General features: G+C 42.5%; 1 protein-coding gene across 7 annotated transcripts in view; it reads right to left on the reverse strand.

The window, feature by feature from the left end:
* The window catches only part of TANC1 (tetratricopeptide repeat, ankyrin repeat and coiled-coil containing 1), a 257,848-nt gene that overhangs the window by 82,787 nt on the left and 159,496 nt on the right, over positions 1–15,565 (reverse strand). For 6 of the 7 annotated variants that reach the window (XM_066279508.1, XM_066279513.1, XM_066279507.1 and 3 more), the window contains 3 exons: positions 14,880–14,984; positions 1,467–1,597; positions 248–434 (listed from right to left, as the gene is read on the reverse strand). In XM_066279508.1, the coding sequence (XP_066135605.1) occupies positions 248–434; positions 1,467–1,597; positions 14,880–14,984 (423 nt within the window). The remainder of the gene's footprint in view (positions 1–247; positions 435–1,466; positions 1,598–14,879; positions 14,985–15,565) is intronic. The other variant, XM_066279514.1, reaches the window with a different exon arrangement.

The raw sequence follows: 15,565 nt of genomic DNA on the forward strand, positions 1-15,565 counted from the left end.
TCGGGAAAATCTTTTACCAGATGAGCCCAGTGTTATCAAAGAAACAACAAGGAATGTAAAAGCCGATGCTTCCTTCTCTCGGCTGTGCTGTGCGTGGAGCCAGTGCTGTCTGTACAGAACAGGCGGGCCCTGCCTGGCAGACCGACCTTCACAGACCAGGCGAAACCCTCTTGAGAAGAGCCTGGTGAATGAATGCTCTGGCTGATGTGCATTGAGCCATTACATTACCGAGCAGTGTGCTTCTTACCTATAATTCCACTGTCCTTGCTTTCCAGGGTGGAACTAGGGCTGCTAACGGTCTCACAGGGACTTTTGTTGGCTGCCGTCTTGCTGACACAGCTATTCAAGGTTGAGCAGGGGCTATCGGTGCTAGGAGAGGCGGTGCTGCTTGTGAGTGTGGAGCAAGGACTGATGCCTTGGCTCAGGGCTGTGCACTGTAAGATGAACGGAAGGCGGAGTTAGCAGGGCTCACACAGGACGCTTCTGCACATTCTTCTGTTTTTTGACGCTAAAACAATGAAACTAAGAAACAGGAAAGTGGAATACAGTTCTCAAAATCTCAGGGGCTTAATAATATCTATATAGTCTTCCAGATTTTGAAAGAGAAACATCCTTGATCTGTTCCCCTCCCCGGGGATTTTTCTTCTTTATGGCAAGGGCAGCCTTAGAAATAATTTAGTGGGAATGCACATTTGTAAAACAGAAATAGCAAACAGGCAGACTTCCTCTCATTTTAAGTCTGCAGAAGATAAATGGGTTCTTTGACCTCTGTACGAAAAACCTGGGAACTCTATTTCTGTAATGTTTCACAGGCACTGCAACCTGATTCAATTCCTGAAGATTTATGGGCTCTGAGAGCAGGGGAAGGAGACTGGTGGTCACTGCAATCTCAATCGAGGCATGACGCGCCCGGCAGAGACCCTGGCAGGGGGCAGAAGCTCCGTCTCTCATTGCTATTCAAATGGACACATCTCTGGGAAGTGGCAGGCTGCTGGGCCCCAGGATGGGGGGTGCTCTCCGGTAGAGGGACCATTTGGTCTCATCTCATTTTGTGTTTGCTTCATCTCCTATAAATCTTTTCTTCACTCCACTGACCATCCAAAATCTCAAGTGCTTAAAAAAAAAAGGCACAGGAAAGCAAATACCAAAGCAGCCAGATGAGAAGAATGGGGCTATAAAGATAAAAGTAGCATCATTACGAAGGAATCCTCTCAGCCACTTTAATTCATTTAGCCACTCTTCTCTGGGTGGTGACAGGAAGGTTAATGTGGATATTTTCTTAAGTTTTGTACCCTCCTGCCTCTCCCCACCTCCCCACTGCAGAGTCCCACAAGTGATCGCAGTGCATTTCCATTCACAACAGCCCAGACTCATATGACTGACAGTGACTTCCCCACTCGAGGAGGGGAGAGCCCTTCATCCACCTCGGAGCAGGTATGAAATGCGGGGGCTTCCTCGGGCATTACCATGGTTTCATTTTTTTCTTCAATGGTTATGTGTGTGGCACTTGGGATCCCTTCTCCCAGTAAAAATCCCAGCCTCGTCAACAGTTCCTGAGCTGCCGGCGAACAGCTGGGTTCGTTATCGGCCTTTGTTTCTGGAACAAAGAAAGAGAACAATGAAGATGCCCCTCTGGGGAGTGTCAGTACCACATCTGGAGGAGGTGGCCCCACAGCTGCTTCTGCGGTGCTTCTGTGTATTTCTGTAAAGTGCACCAAGTTTGACAACGCTGCTGTCCTCCAGCAACACATTCTGACGAAGGGGCTGCGACAGGTGAGGAAAGCAGTAAAAGAGAAACTCCAAGTGCACAGGGTGAAATATTTGACCTGAGTCGTCATCTGAAAGTGATTCTCAGTTCCCTGTCATGTGGAAAGCGGGTATGTCAGACACCAAAAGCAGAAAGAGGCCTACCTTTATCTTCCTCTTTGAGAGCACAGTGTGGCCAATGCCCACAGGAGGGTAAATAAAAGTAAAATCCAAGAGGCATGCTGGCAGAGGCCCAGGCTACTTAGATGTTGGGGTAAAACTGAAATGCAAGTTCTCATTTAACAAGACTGGGGCCTGACTGCTTCGGGGGAGACTTGCTCTGCATTCCCCGTTGCAGCGAAAGACAACCAGGAGTCTAACTCAAGGGTCAATCATCAGAAGTCCAAGTTGAAACAATGATTTTAAACCCCAGTGAAATGTTCCAAGAAACGGGATCCAGTAATACACACTGCTAAATGCAGAAAGATCGGGCTGTGTTCTCAACACACGCCACTGTAATGCTGGAAGCACCTTTTACTTGAAGGTCACAGGGCATGCTCAGAAGACTTTCCTTTGTTTTCTGATCTCCTTAAGGCTGGTCATCTTACTTTTTGCACTTAAGAGATTTTCATTGTTGAATTTGATTTAAATGTTGAGCTATAGGTCAACCTTATATCCAAAAGCCTAAGGGTACGTACTTAATTATGGTTGAAAAAATGATATTCACATTATTCTAACACTTCTCTCACATTTTAAAGTCAGTATCCATCAGGGAATGAAATAATGTATTAAGCAAATTGTGCTCAAAAAGTTAGAACTTAAGAACAATATGCAACCTGTAATAGAGTCTCTCATCTTATTTTGTTCATTTTGTTAAATTGTCTACATACCTAGAGCCATACATTCATAGGCCAATTTCCCCTAGATGTGGAAAGCTGCAGGTAACAGATAACAGGTCTTGGAAAAATACAATAAGGAAAGAAGAACAAAATAGCTATGTTACCTTTGATCTATAACATCGGCACCAAAGTTCAATGCTAACTGCCTTTTGTAAGAAACCGGAAAAATCAAAGCAAGCAGAGCTGAGAAGACCATCTGCAATCACTCTCACTCGTATGTCAGCTGTGCCAAGTCATGCTCCCAGGACGGCAGCTCTGAGGGAAACTAGGCAGCTGTATCCTTAAAGAAGGAAAAGCACTCCACCCCTTGCTCATTCTCAAAGGTGTCTGAGTGAGGGGTGGGAAGAAGAGCTGTTTACCAACCTGGGTGTTTTTTAGTTGGTCTAAAAAAACTAAGGGTAGAATAAACAAGGCTTGATTGCCAGGGCTAAGAGAGCCCCAGATCACCTGCGTTAAACTCGTAACAAAGGGGCCGTGGCCCCAAGCTAACCGTGTTAAGAGAGCCACCTGGGGGCAGTCAACCACACCATCAGAGCCGTCTACAGAAGACCCCTTCCCCCCAGAGGGCTCAACCACATTTTTATTCTCAAGGTACATGGGCATTTGGGTGAGGGAGGCAGGAACCAAACCAAATCAGCACAACCCAGGCACACCCAAGGGCAGAGCCACTTCAGAGCAGAATCAGTCCCACCCTCCCCTGCCCCAAGGCTCAGGCAGGGCAGCTGCTTTATCTGAGGTGGCAGCTGGACCAGAGGGAAAAACAGGATGCAGATGAAAAGGGGAAGTGGGTGAAGGGGCAGCACCCAGCAGTTTCTCTACTCCACGCCCCACTCTCCTTTCGAAACAATCTCTACACTGCTACCCAATTGTGACTGTGCCCCAGAATGTCTAGCGTCTAGTTCAACCTGAAACACTCGGGGAAAGAGCCAGAAACTACTCCCAGCTGGCAGCAGCTGTGGCGCAGGGAGAGCAGCTGCACAGGCTGGGTCACCTCAAAACTCGCCCTGGACACAAACAGCCTATAGCTCACTGGGGGCTCGCTCCAAGTCCCTAGGCCCTGCGCAGTCTCGCAGGGGGCGGGGGTGCTCCTGGCAGTCACAGCGCCTGCAGGACAGCCCTGGTTGTCCAGGGTTACATGTCTGTATCTCTCAACATACGAATTCATAAATAAATAAATATAAATATATATAACTTGTTTGTTTGTTTGTTTCTCCACAAGGACAACTAGTCATCCAAACCTCCCTCCAGACAAGTTGGGAGCAGTGGCAATCCCAGTTTTAATGCCCAAATTGACAAAAGACACCCAAATTCATGATTAATCTGTTCTCTAAACTGTTCAGCCTGGAGCCTGCTTCTACCTAAGTTCCAAAACCTTACCCAGGTTCGAAATGAGTGAAAAGACATCTCAGTAAGCTGCTGCAAATTTTTTCTTCTGGGAGCTTCCCAACTATCTTTTCATAGCACTCTCTCTTCTATAGCGTCATCCGATTAACCTCACTCCCTCAGAAGCCCCCTTCAGCCTGGATGCCGTAATCCACACCGATCGTCCATCGGCACCGTTCCTTTCCAAACACACTCAGCCTTCCCTCTCTGAAGTTCTCACTCTGGCAGAAGAACAGCTGTGTGAAGGGTGACAGGGGCACTTAGGAAGGGATGAGTTGCCCTGGGACTCACCCTGACACACCTGACTGTGAAGCAGAAATGCATTTTTATTTCCACAGTTGATCACCAACTATTGAGATTTGGTCAGAGAGGACTTTCTTTAAGCTCATTCTTATTCCAAAAGGACCCCTTCCCAAACCGGGACACTGTAAAGGGAGAGTTTATTTTCATTGTGTAGTTAATATTAAATTGCTCATCAATAAAGGGTATACCTTACCCAATACCAGTGGGATAAGGGAGGAGAGAAAGAGACCTAATCTCTTCGCAATGCTTTACATCTCACAGATTTAAATATCCAAAGAATTCATGAGAGGATAGTGTCCTCACTCCCCAGGAATCCAATAGGCCAATGGAGGGTGATGCTCCTCCCAGTAATGTTTTCAGAGAACCCTTGAATTGCACACCTTTGTGGAATACCCTGTGGAGAAAGGCAAGGGGGGTTTCTCGGCTCACTTCCTGTCTCTTTAGCTATTCCCACTGCTGGACCCTGCGTGGTGTAGTCCATAGACTGGCTGGGTCCCCAGTCACCACCAATGTAACTGCAAACCTATTTGTGCCCTTTAGCCTGACCAGGCGGTGACGCAGTGGATAGAGCGTTGGACTGGGATGCGGAAGACCCAGGTTTGAGACCCCGAGGTTGCCAGCTTGAGCACGGGCTCATCTGGTTTGAGCAAAGCTCATCAGCTTGACCCCAAGGTCACTGGCCTGAGCAAGGGTTTACTCGGTCTGCTGAAGGCCCACGGTCAAGGCACATATGAGAAAGCAATCAATGAACAGCTAAGGTGTTACAATGAAAAACATGATTGATGCTTCTCCTCTCTCTCCGCGTTCCTGTCTGTCTGTCCCTGTCTATCCCTCTCTCTAACTCTCTCTCTGTCTCTGTAAAAGAAAACAAACAACACACCTATTTGTGCCCTTTATAATCATCCCCTCGCCCTTCCCTCATTGCAAAGAATGGGCCTTTTCAAGCTAAAACTATTCTAGACCCCTCACAGCGCTAACTTCTGGTTTCCTCACCACGGAAGTAGCCAAAACTTACTTGTTACATGTTGTAAGGCTAAAAAAAAAAAAAAAAAAAAAAAAGTGAAACATTTTATAAACCAAACCTCCTTGAGATAAGATATTATATCAAAGTTAATCATTAGTCTTATCAACTTTAACACCAAGAGTCTAGTTTTTCACTATTATTTCATTTTCTGGTCTATGGATTCATAGCTATAGTACATGTGCTTAAATTTCTCTCTCCTAAAAAGTAGCTCTCTTGTTTATAACTCTTCTGTCTTAAATAACCATATCTGAACTCACAATTCCTCCCAAATAATAAATTTCCTCTTTTTTTTTCTGATTATCAAACTGTTCCAACTTGGCCCACACTTACTGCTTTCATTTTCCATTTAATGATTCCCTCTTCCTAAAGCCAGACTGTTAAAACCACGAGATCCCTGGAGATTACCGAAGATCATCCCATTAACCAATTTATGCCAGAAGTTGAAATTTTTGAAATTCAGTTCTTCAAAAATTTTCTGAAAATTCACATCGCTTTTTGACAAGCTCCCAGCATCTGCAGCTGTGACGGACTGTGCACCACGTGATAGCCCGTACCCTCTGGAGGCCGACAAGTATGAAAAATCATACACTGCTAACAAAAATTAGGGGGTCAGGGAACGTGCAGACACTCCAGTACTTTCAGCCTTTTGTATAGTGCGTTTTCACCAATGAAATAAAAGTTGGTTTTGCATCTCATTTGTATAATCAAACAACTTTCTTTGACTTGTCATTTGCTTTTCTGATGTTCTTGTTTAGTTAAAAAAAATAAAATGCTTTTTTCTGGTCTTCATATTCATTTTGAAATATCCCCTAATTTTTGTTAGCAGTACACCTCAGTGATTACCTTGAGCCGTAGGATATAAATAACTCCCATGTCCCTACCGTTCCAACAATGGAACATGAGACATAAATGGGTTAAGAGAAGTCTTTTTGCTACTCTCATCCTCCTCAAATTCTATAGAACACTGGGTATTGTGGACAGTGTCCAGTCACTTGCTTGCTACAGGCCTTTAACATCAGTTTCCAAGACAGTATTTCTGAATCACGTTTGATAAATAAAACAGTCTTAATAGATGTTGACTCCCTCCGCCTCTACCTATCCATGACCTGCCTCTCGTCTTCCTTCCCTTTTTATTTACAAACATTTGCCTGTTTCTTTACAGCTGCTCTTTCTCCTAAGCCATCACCATTCCCTCTTCCTTCGCTCTCCCCAAATAGTATTTCTAAAGAAGCATCCACCCATGAACCTGTGCTGGTTCTGTCAATAATTGGCTTCTAGCCCACAGTACAAAAACATAATTAACACACAAGCTATTTTTAAACTTTTTATCTCATTCACCCCATACTGAATTATCACCAAATCTTACCATTTCTTCTTTCAAAATGTGTCCTGAATTAGCTTTTTTCTCTTCAGTCACACTGCTACTTATCTCTAAAGTCCTCATCTCCTCAAGTCTAATAACTAGGAAACTCTGGATCAATTTTCTCATCTATTTTTGTTTCCTCGCTCTCTTCCTTTTTGTTCCTCTACGGTACGCCAATGGTTCTCAAACATTTTGGTCTCAGGGCTCACTCGTAAAAATTTGAGGACTCCAAAGTGCTTCAGCTTACGTGGGTTATATCTATTGATGTTCATCATATTAGAAATTAAAAATAATAACTTAAAAAATGCATGTTGGCCCTGGCCAGCTGGTTTGGTGGAATAGAGCATCATCCAGGTACAACAGTCACGGGTTTGATTCTTAGGGCACATACGAGACCCAATCAATGAGCGTACAACTAAATGGAACCACTAAGTGAAACAATGAGTTGATGCTTCTCTCTCTCTTCTTCTTCTCTCCCTTCCCCTTTTTCTCTCTCTGTTAAATCAATGTAAAAGTTAAATATATATATATATATAATATGTTACTGCATTTTAAGTTAATAAAACTTATTACATGTTAAATAACATTTTAGATTTTATTTATTTTTAGAGAGAAGAGAAAGAGAGAGGGAGGAAGGGAGGGAGGAAGAGAAGAAGGGAGGGAGGGAGGAAGGAGGAAGAGATGAAGGAAGGGAAGGAAGAAGGGAGGGAGGGAGGGAGGAAAAGAGGGAGGAAGAGATGAAGGGAGGGAGGAAGGAAGGGAGGGAGGAAGGGAGGGAGGAAGGGAGGGAGGAAGGGAGAAAGGAAGGGAGGGAGAAAGGGAGAGAGGAAGGAAGAAAGGAAGGGAGGGAGAAAGAGGGAGGAAAGGAGAGAGGAAGGAAGGGAGGAAGGGAAAGAGAAAGAGAGGGAGGAAGGAAGGGAGAGAGGAAGAGAGGAAGGGAGGAAGGGAGGGAGAAGTGGGAAGCATGAACTCATAGTAGTCACTTCTTGTATGTGCCTTGACTGGGCAAACCCAGGATTTCGAACAGGCAAACCTCAGTGTTCCAGGTCAATACTTTATCTACTGTGCCACCACAGGTCAGGCTAAATAGCGTTTTAAATTAAAAAAAATAACTATTTTCAATTTTAAAAGTTAAGAAGGGCACTGTTTCACATATGTGCAAATCTTTTCTTTTAAGATTTTTTGATTTTACAGAAAGAGGAGGGAGAAGGAACAAGAAGTAGTTGCTTCACTCTAGTTGTTCACTGGTTGCTTGTTTTATGGGCCTTGACCAGGCAAGCCCAGGGTTTCAAACCAGCAACCTCAGCATTCCAGGTCAGCACTCTATCTACTGCACCACAGGTCAGGCTGTGCAAATCTCTTTTTAATGTCTGATGAAATAGAAGACAGCTAGATTTTAATGTCTGCTTCTACATTCAATCTACTATGGTATATTCTTTTAGTTGAAGTATATGAAGAATTATGGCCTTAGACAGATACATAGTTGGGGAAGGGAGGAACCTTTTCAGTTAATTGTAGATATTCTTGGGTAGCTCATCAAACTTGACAAGGAGCTGTTTCTTAAAGGTTAGTTCCAATGTTGACTCTGAACCTTTTCAATGAACTTTTTGTATGCTTCAAATGGATTTTTTACCCATGCAAAATTTTATACTATCATGCTTTGGGTCATTTTGAAAATACTTGGTTTTTATATTTTGTAAATATTAATACATTTTATTATACAATACCAAAAAAATCAAATTCATTAATATCACTATCACCATAGATCTCAAATAAAAAAGTCATAAGAAGCCATCAAGCTCCATGCGACAGATGCAAATTCCCAAAAATCTCATTTTCACTTGAAAGGTCAAATTTTAACCATTAGCAACTAATCCTGTCAGGTTTTTTATTTTTAATCAAAGCAACATGTTCATTTTGTTCCTTTTTGAGAAAATGTATGTCAGACACCCAATTCCAAAAAATCAAGGTTTGTCAGTCATTCTCCCAAGTAAAATTAATGGTCCATTAAAAAAAAAATGTTCAGCTTGCAATGCAAACAATCACACAAGTACTTTTCCTGGAGACAACCACCATCTGTCAGCACATAGCGGAAGGACTTTTTGCAGACTTCCCATTTCATCAACACAGAATATTAAAAAGATAAGTGTTTAAGGGTCAAGAATTAACAGCATTCATTATTTTTCGTCTTTCATCAATGGCATTCTTCAGTGAATTATTTTTGATGCAAGTGAGTGGTAGCGGAAAACACCACGTGTGGCCCCTTGGCATGTATTGAGGTAACAGGAGTTTTACCAATGATTGCTTATACACCGTCAGCACTAATCTGAGAAATGCAAACACCTTCTAAGTGTTATTATGGAAACAGCTTTGGTCTTGTAGATCCCTACAAAGGTCTCGGGAATGCCAAGAAGTCCACAGTCTACATACACTTTGAGAACCTCTGCTTTAACCGTCCAATTGTATTAAATTCCCCCTTTTCTTAAAAATAAGTGAACAAGCCATAGTCTCATATGCTCTCCTCACCCAAGTAACCGATCTTTCATCTCCCCTTACCTTCTCAACTCCTTGGGATAAAAAGGGGTCGTTCCTCACTAGTTTCCATGTCCTTATTACCTACCTACAATTCAAACTCATCCACCTTTACAACTGTCCTCAAACATCCTTATTATGCCAGTAATCTTTTCATAAACAGCCCACCTCCTCTTTTGATATTCCTGTGGATTTTACCTTGCAAATACTGTCCTGCAAGAGGCAAGTGACAACTGTCATAAAAGACATACAGAGAGCCTGACCAGGCGGTGGTGCAGTGGATAGAGCGTCGACTGGGATGCAGAGGACCCAGGTTCGAGACCCCGAGGTCGCCAGCTTGAGTGCGGGCTCATCTGGTTTGAGCAAAAGCTCACCAGCTTGGACCCAAGGTCGCTGGCTCGAGCAAAGTGGTTACTCGGTCTGCTGAAGGCCCGCGGTCAAGGCACATATGAGAAAACAATCAATGAACACCTAAGGTGTCACAATGCGCAATGAAAAACTAATGATTGATGCTTCTCATCTCTCCATTCCTGTCTGTCTATCCCTGTCTATCCTTCTCTCTGACTCTCTCTCTGTAAAAAAACAAAACAAAACAAAACAAAACAAAACAAAAGACACACAGAGAGAAAAGCCATGGTTCCAGGATACTGTGTGGTCTTGTGGGTTCTTCTCTTAACCCTTCACTGACCTTGTCCTTAGTCTAACATGCCTAGTCTGCTCTAAACAAATGGCACCCAGCTGACATCTTGAGCTCTTTCTTGAGCCACAGTTTGACTTTTTAACTGTTCATTGGACACCTCTGCCTAAATGTTTCACCAGCACCTCAAACAAAGCATGCCTGGCCTGGCCTGTGGTGGCGCAGTGGGTAAACCTTCGGCCTGGAATGCCAAGGTTGCCAGTTCAAAACCCTGGGCTGTCCTGGTCAAGGCACATACAACAAGCAAGCAATGAACAACTAACATGAAGCAACTATGAGTTGATACTTCCCATTCCATGCTCCCCTTTCTCTCCTGTCTCTGTCAAATCAATCAATAAATAAAGTATTAAAAAAAATCAACAACAAAAACAAAGCATGCCTGAACTCAAACCAAATGGATGGTTTGTTCTCCTCCACTGTCCTCTAAATGTCCTCTCAAAGCCTGGACGCCATCATCTGTGCCTCTAACAGCTCCAGGTCCTTACAATTCCTCAAGAATCTTCCTATTCATCAATTCTTCTTTCCTGATCCTGTTCTAATTTGAGATAGTACTCTCTCGCTTAACTACAAAAAATAATTTTCTAGCTATTCTCTGATCCTAGTCTCCTTCCTGACTCAGTCCATCCTACGCCAGGTAAATCTCAAGGCACAGGTCCAATTTAAGTCTTTCCTGACTCAGCACATCCATATTCACCGGATTCATCACACAGCTTGAATTAGTCAATGCTACTTCCCCCTTTGTATAACAGCCACTCTGTATACAGGCCTTTAACCACCAATCAGACCCTAAGCTTCTGTGAAGAAAAGGCCTATGTTTGATATCCTATCTCAAATAGCATCCAACACAGAGCTTTTCACAGCATAGGAATGTAATTAATATTTATTTAAGAAATTACAGAATGAATGGATACTCTACCTCTAGTCTCTCTTCACCACAAACATACCAGGTATGTCCCCCTCTGTACTTTCATTGAAACCTTATTCAACTATTCATCAAATAGTGTATCACCATTCTAAGAAGCTGAAAATTAAATAGCAGGAGCTAGATTGCCTCTTGAGAAAGGAAGAAAAATGTATATGATCAGGAAAGAATACAGTTAAGTTTTATTTGTGAGCCTGAGTTTTGGGTAGACAGATGCTATTATTCTTTACACCCTTTTCATTCTCTACATCTTTTTGAATTTTGAAATAGTAACCAAAAACATAACATATCCATATTTATTTAAACATGTGTCTAAAAAAGACCCAAACCTCCCCATAAGAGTTTTTGCATTTAATTATTCTGTTTCATATGTCAGTTTTACTTGTTAACCAGACTGCCAGAAAAGAAGTTTAACCATATTCTGAGATGGACCTTCACTGAGCAGTGTGACTTATAAGACTAAAACTTTCTCACTCTATCTCAGCAAAGTTTGCTCAAATAGCTAATACAGTGTAGACTGAAGCAAACCTAAATGGATTATGGTTGCCTATACAGAAATTTAAAAAATATATAGCTGTAAATCCTATTATAATTTAATAATCCTCTCTAATTTATCTGTTTTTTTACTTGCCCTAAAGCAGAGGTATTATTTTGTGGGTAAATGACATTCTCCCCCTAAACAAGATGCTGCTTTAGCGATAGGAAGCTTATTTGTGAAGAACTTATTCTATGTGGCACAGCTTTTGACAGGAAAAGGGAGAATGTATTTTATTTGAGGACCCATTAAGACACTTTTTTTTTTTTTGCCAGAGTAGAAAATATAAAAATATTTTAAAATGCTGAATAAAGAATGTCTTTCCTAAAGATAAATATGTGTCCATATTCCATAATAAATATGTGTCCAGGTGGATGCAAATTTTAACAGATTCATTGCTTACATTAAAAATGTTCAGCTGCCTGTATAACCCACTGTCCAGATGGCTAAAATATGCAAATTACATGTAAATACTTATATATTAATGAATAAATTTAAAGTGGTCATTGGTCTTCTTTTACTTTGCTTTAAATGTTAAACAAAAAGCTAAGAATCAAGAGTTTGTGGAGCTACATGACCATAAAGCAAGGTAGCATGGTCTGGGAAGGGCACTGCAAACAGGAAGCTGATGTATTTCATGAGTCTATGGGGAATTTTTTCTTTTTTCTTTACAAAGACAGAGAGAGAGAGAGAGTCAGAGAGAGGGATAGACAGGGACAGACAGACAGGAACGGAGAGATGAGAAGCATCAATCAGTTTTTCGTTGTGCGTTGCGACACCTTAGTTGTTCATTGATTGCTTTCTCATACGTGCCTTAATCACGGGCCTTCAGCAGACCGAGTAACCCCTTGCTTGAGCCAGAGACCTTGGGCTCAAGCTGGTGAGCTTTCTTGCTCAAATCAGATGAGCCCCCGCTCAAGCTGGCGACCTCGGGGTCTCGAACCTGGGTCCTCCGCATCCTAGTCCGACGCTCTATTCACTGCACCACCGCCTGGTCAGGCTATGGGAACTTTTGAAAGCACTTCACTAGGAGCTGTTTTCATAGTTTGCTAGCCTGGTGAAGACTGAAAATGCTGTTGACAGCACTCAGAAAAATGTCCTAGAGATTTTTTTTAAATGCCTAAACAAAACATAGAAAGCATAAGCCCAAATTTTAGTATGTGAGCTGCTGAAGTGAGCACTATAAGCCCAAATTTGAAATGAAAACTGAAGTGATGACACAAAACCCTAGAAGTTGAGGTCTGTCCACCATGGATCTGCACATGCTTGGGTTAAAACACAAACTCATTCAGCTTTCATTCATTCCAGCCTTTCCTTTAGGTTCAATGACTTGGACATAAGATTCACACTTTAATATGGCCAACTTAATTAACTTCATAGAAATGTAAAGGATTCCATGAGAATTACAAAACACACTCGTCTTTACTATTTGTCAAATTGAATTCTGTTAGGCAACCATCTCCTCATCATCCAACAGATAACTCTTTCTGGCTTCCACCAATATCATGGCCATCCACACATGACCGCGTGCCCACAAACAGGGACTACACCCCTTATCCAGACACCTATAAAAGGACAAATGTACTCTGTTTCTTTAATTCTAGGCAAAACTTCTGGAAACATCTTGTCCTTCTAAACTGCCCAGGTATGTCATAATTTCAGATCCCATGGAGACTGATGATGCTGAATCCAAGAGCTCAGATCTCAGGGGCGAGTACACATACAAACTACGGGTGATGCCAGCATTGTCAACCACGATATTTGAATTTAGCTTAGCTAGAACAGCACAAGAATGTCTCCTAGGCCTAGAAAGACAGCCTATTCCACCTTGAATAGGAGGAGGGAAGTTAACAATGGAAATTATTTATAACCTCTATGCTTTGCCCAGTGAAAATCCTAAATTTCTCCCCCATTCTCACTTTCCAGGAAGTCGTAAACTCTAGCAAGGCCTCAGCAGTACTCTCCACCAGGGAGGAATAGGTTCTATAATAGAGTCTATGTCAGCCAAAATGCCAGGGACATAACCACCCAGGACTACAAATATTCATTGAGATTCACTTTAGAGAAACAGGGTTTTGTTTTCCATTCAACACCTGGAATATAAATGAAAGAAAAGATCAACACCCTGCACACGTGAATTCATAACCAAAAGGATCCTCACGTATGCAGGACGGCTGTCCTTACAGGATACCACTGTGGACTCTCCCATCTTCTGTATCACACCCCCTGCCCATCCCAGCAAAAATCTCAGTGTGACTCTCTTACCTAGACCTAATGACCGAGTGCCTGGGCAGAAGGGGGAAAACTGAAATTTCTCATGCCCAGATGCATACAACACTGCCTCTTCCCTGCCCCAAATGCCCAGCTCCTGGCCCCATCTCATCCACCACCCATCCCCAGCTCCTCTTCCTGATTTTCATCTTCTGCCAATCCCTCCTCTCTCAGCTCATTTTTAGCTTTATTTTCACCAACACCACCCCATTCCATTTTCCTGCCATGTCCTACTTCATACCCACTCCCCACCACACAAAAAGCATACCTGGTGGTTAGAACATATGGAGCTATAGGCCCACCCCCACAACTCAGGAAAACAGGGTGCCAGGTATTTCAAAGTGCAAATATGAATGAGTTTTTCTAAGTTCTCTTTCAGCATTACTACAAAAACTTGTGTCCCAACTGAAGGTAAAAAAGGTTTTCCTATGTAGACCAGATTTTCTAACCATGTTTCTTTAGGAAAATAGGTTGTAAATTCAAAACACAAATTAAAGACCACAGAGTTGTGAACTGGGAGGCCCCTCCCAAGAAAAGAGCAAATATGTAAGTTATTAAACTGATTTTTTTAAAAATAAAGAACTATTATTACATCCATGAAATGTAATGTCTGTTACACATATTTCCAAATATAGGAAGAAAAAACCCACAAAATATAAGATGTCTTGAAAACATGAAAAGTTTCAATCAGTTTGGGTACTTTCTCCCCACTTCAATATTCCCCTAAATAAAACTTTTAGATGTTAAAAAATAAAAAGCTTTCAAAAGCTACCAATCAGTTTTAAGTTATCTAGTAACTATTGCATAAGCTTTGTCAAACTAAAGTTTCAGGCTTTCAACCCAAGCCTGTTACTGAATATTCTAAAACGATGGAGTACTGAAAAACAAAACAAAGTTTAGAAGCAGTCTAGTGGCTGCTTTTTCCTAACCTCCCATGCCAGGGAGGTCAAGATTGAGAGGAAACAGGAGTCAACCCCTAAACAATGCATACGCTACCACTCAACTATTCCTACACTATGTATATAATTCTAGGAATTTACTTCAGTTGACCAGATCTCTGTAACTGCCCAGGGGGGGAAGAAACCTCCCAAATACAGTCAGCTTAGCAAAGCATTTCTGTAAGAGGCACTCAAACTTCACTCAGAAATGAAGTGTCATTGTGTGAAATCTTCAGGAGGCAAAATCATTGAAAACATATTCTTACCATTCTCATTAGGCTCAGTTGGCTTGGTCACTTCTCTGAACGGGATTATAACTGCATCTCCAGGCACTCTGGGGCTTTCCACATACTTGGGCTTCCTGACGGGACCTGCAGTGAGAAAGATCTGAGTGTAGCTAATTTTTTCCAGATGCAAACAAAGCTTCAGCATGTACACTGTGTGTCCTCACCAGGACCCAAATATGCCTAAAGGAAGAGCAGTCCCTTTTCCCCCCCTTGAACACACACACACAGACACAGACACACACACACACATACACGCGCACACACACACACGCACACACACACAGCCACTCAAGTGCAGACACGGAATGTCCAGTCTGAGCTGCCAAAGAAGCAATGGGTAAGCTCAGTTTCGAGAATGTAAACGTTGACAAAAACAGAGCTGCTCTTCTGCTGTGAAGTCTCTGCAGCTGTCTGTGGAGAATGTCAAGTAAGTGATTTTGACATGTTCAAAACTGAATGGCTTGTGGCGAAGGGTATTTTATTTAGAATTTTTCTCTAACTGGGACAAAGATGATTAGGTTGCTTGGTCTCTCCGAAGTCAGGAGGCACGGATTACAAACAGTCAGCCTGTTACAACAGCACGCACGGACGGACGGAGCACCCTAGCACGCAGGCATTTTGTCAGACTGGTGATGCATGGCCATTGTGTGGGGCAGAGGAGCCGA

The sequence above is a fragment of the Saccopteryx bilineata genome, chromosome 5 (assembly GCF_036850765.1).
Source record: "Saccopteryx bilineata isolate mSacBil1 chromosome 5, mSacBil1_pri_phased_curated, whole genome shotgun sequence".
Taxonomy (NCBI): domain Eukaryota; kingdom Metazoa; phylum Chordata; class Mammalia; order Chiroptera; family Emballonuridae; genus Saccopteryx; species Saccopteryx bilineata.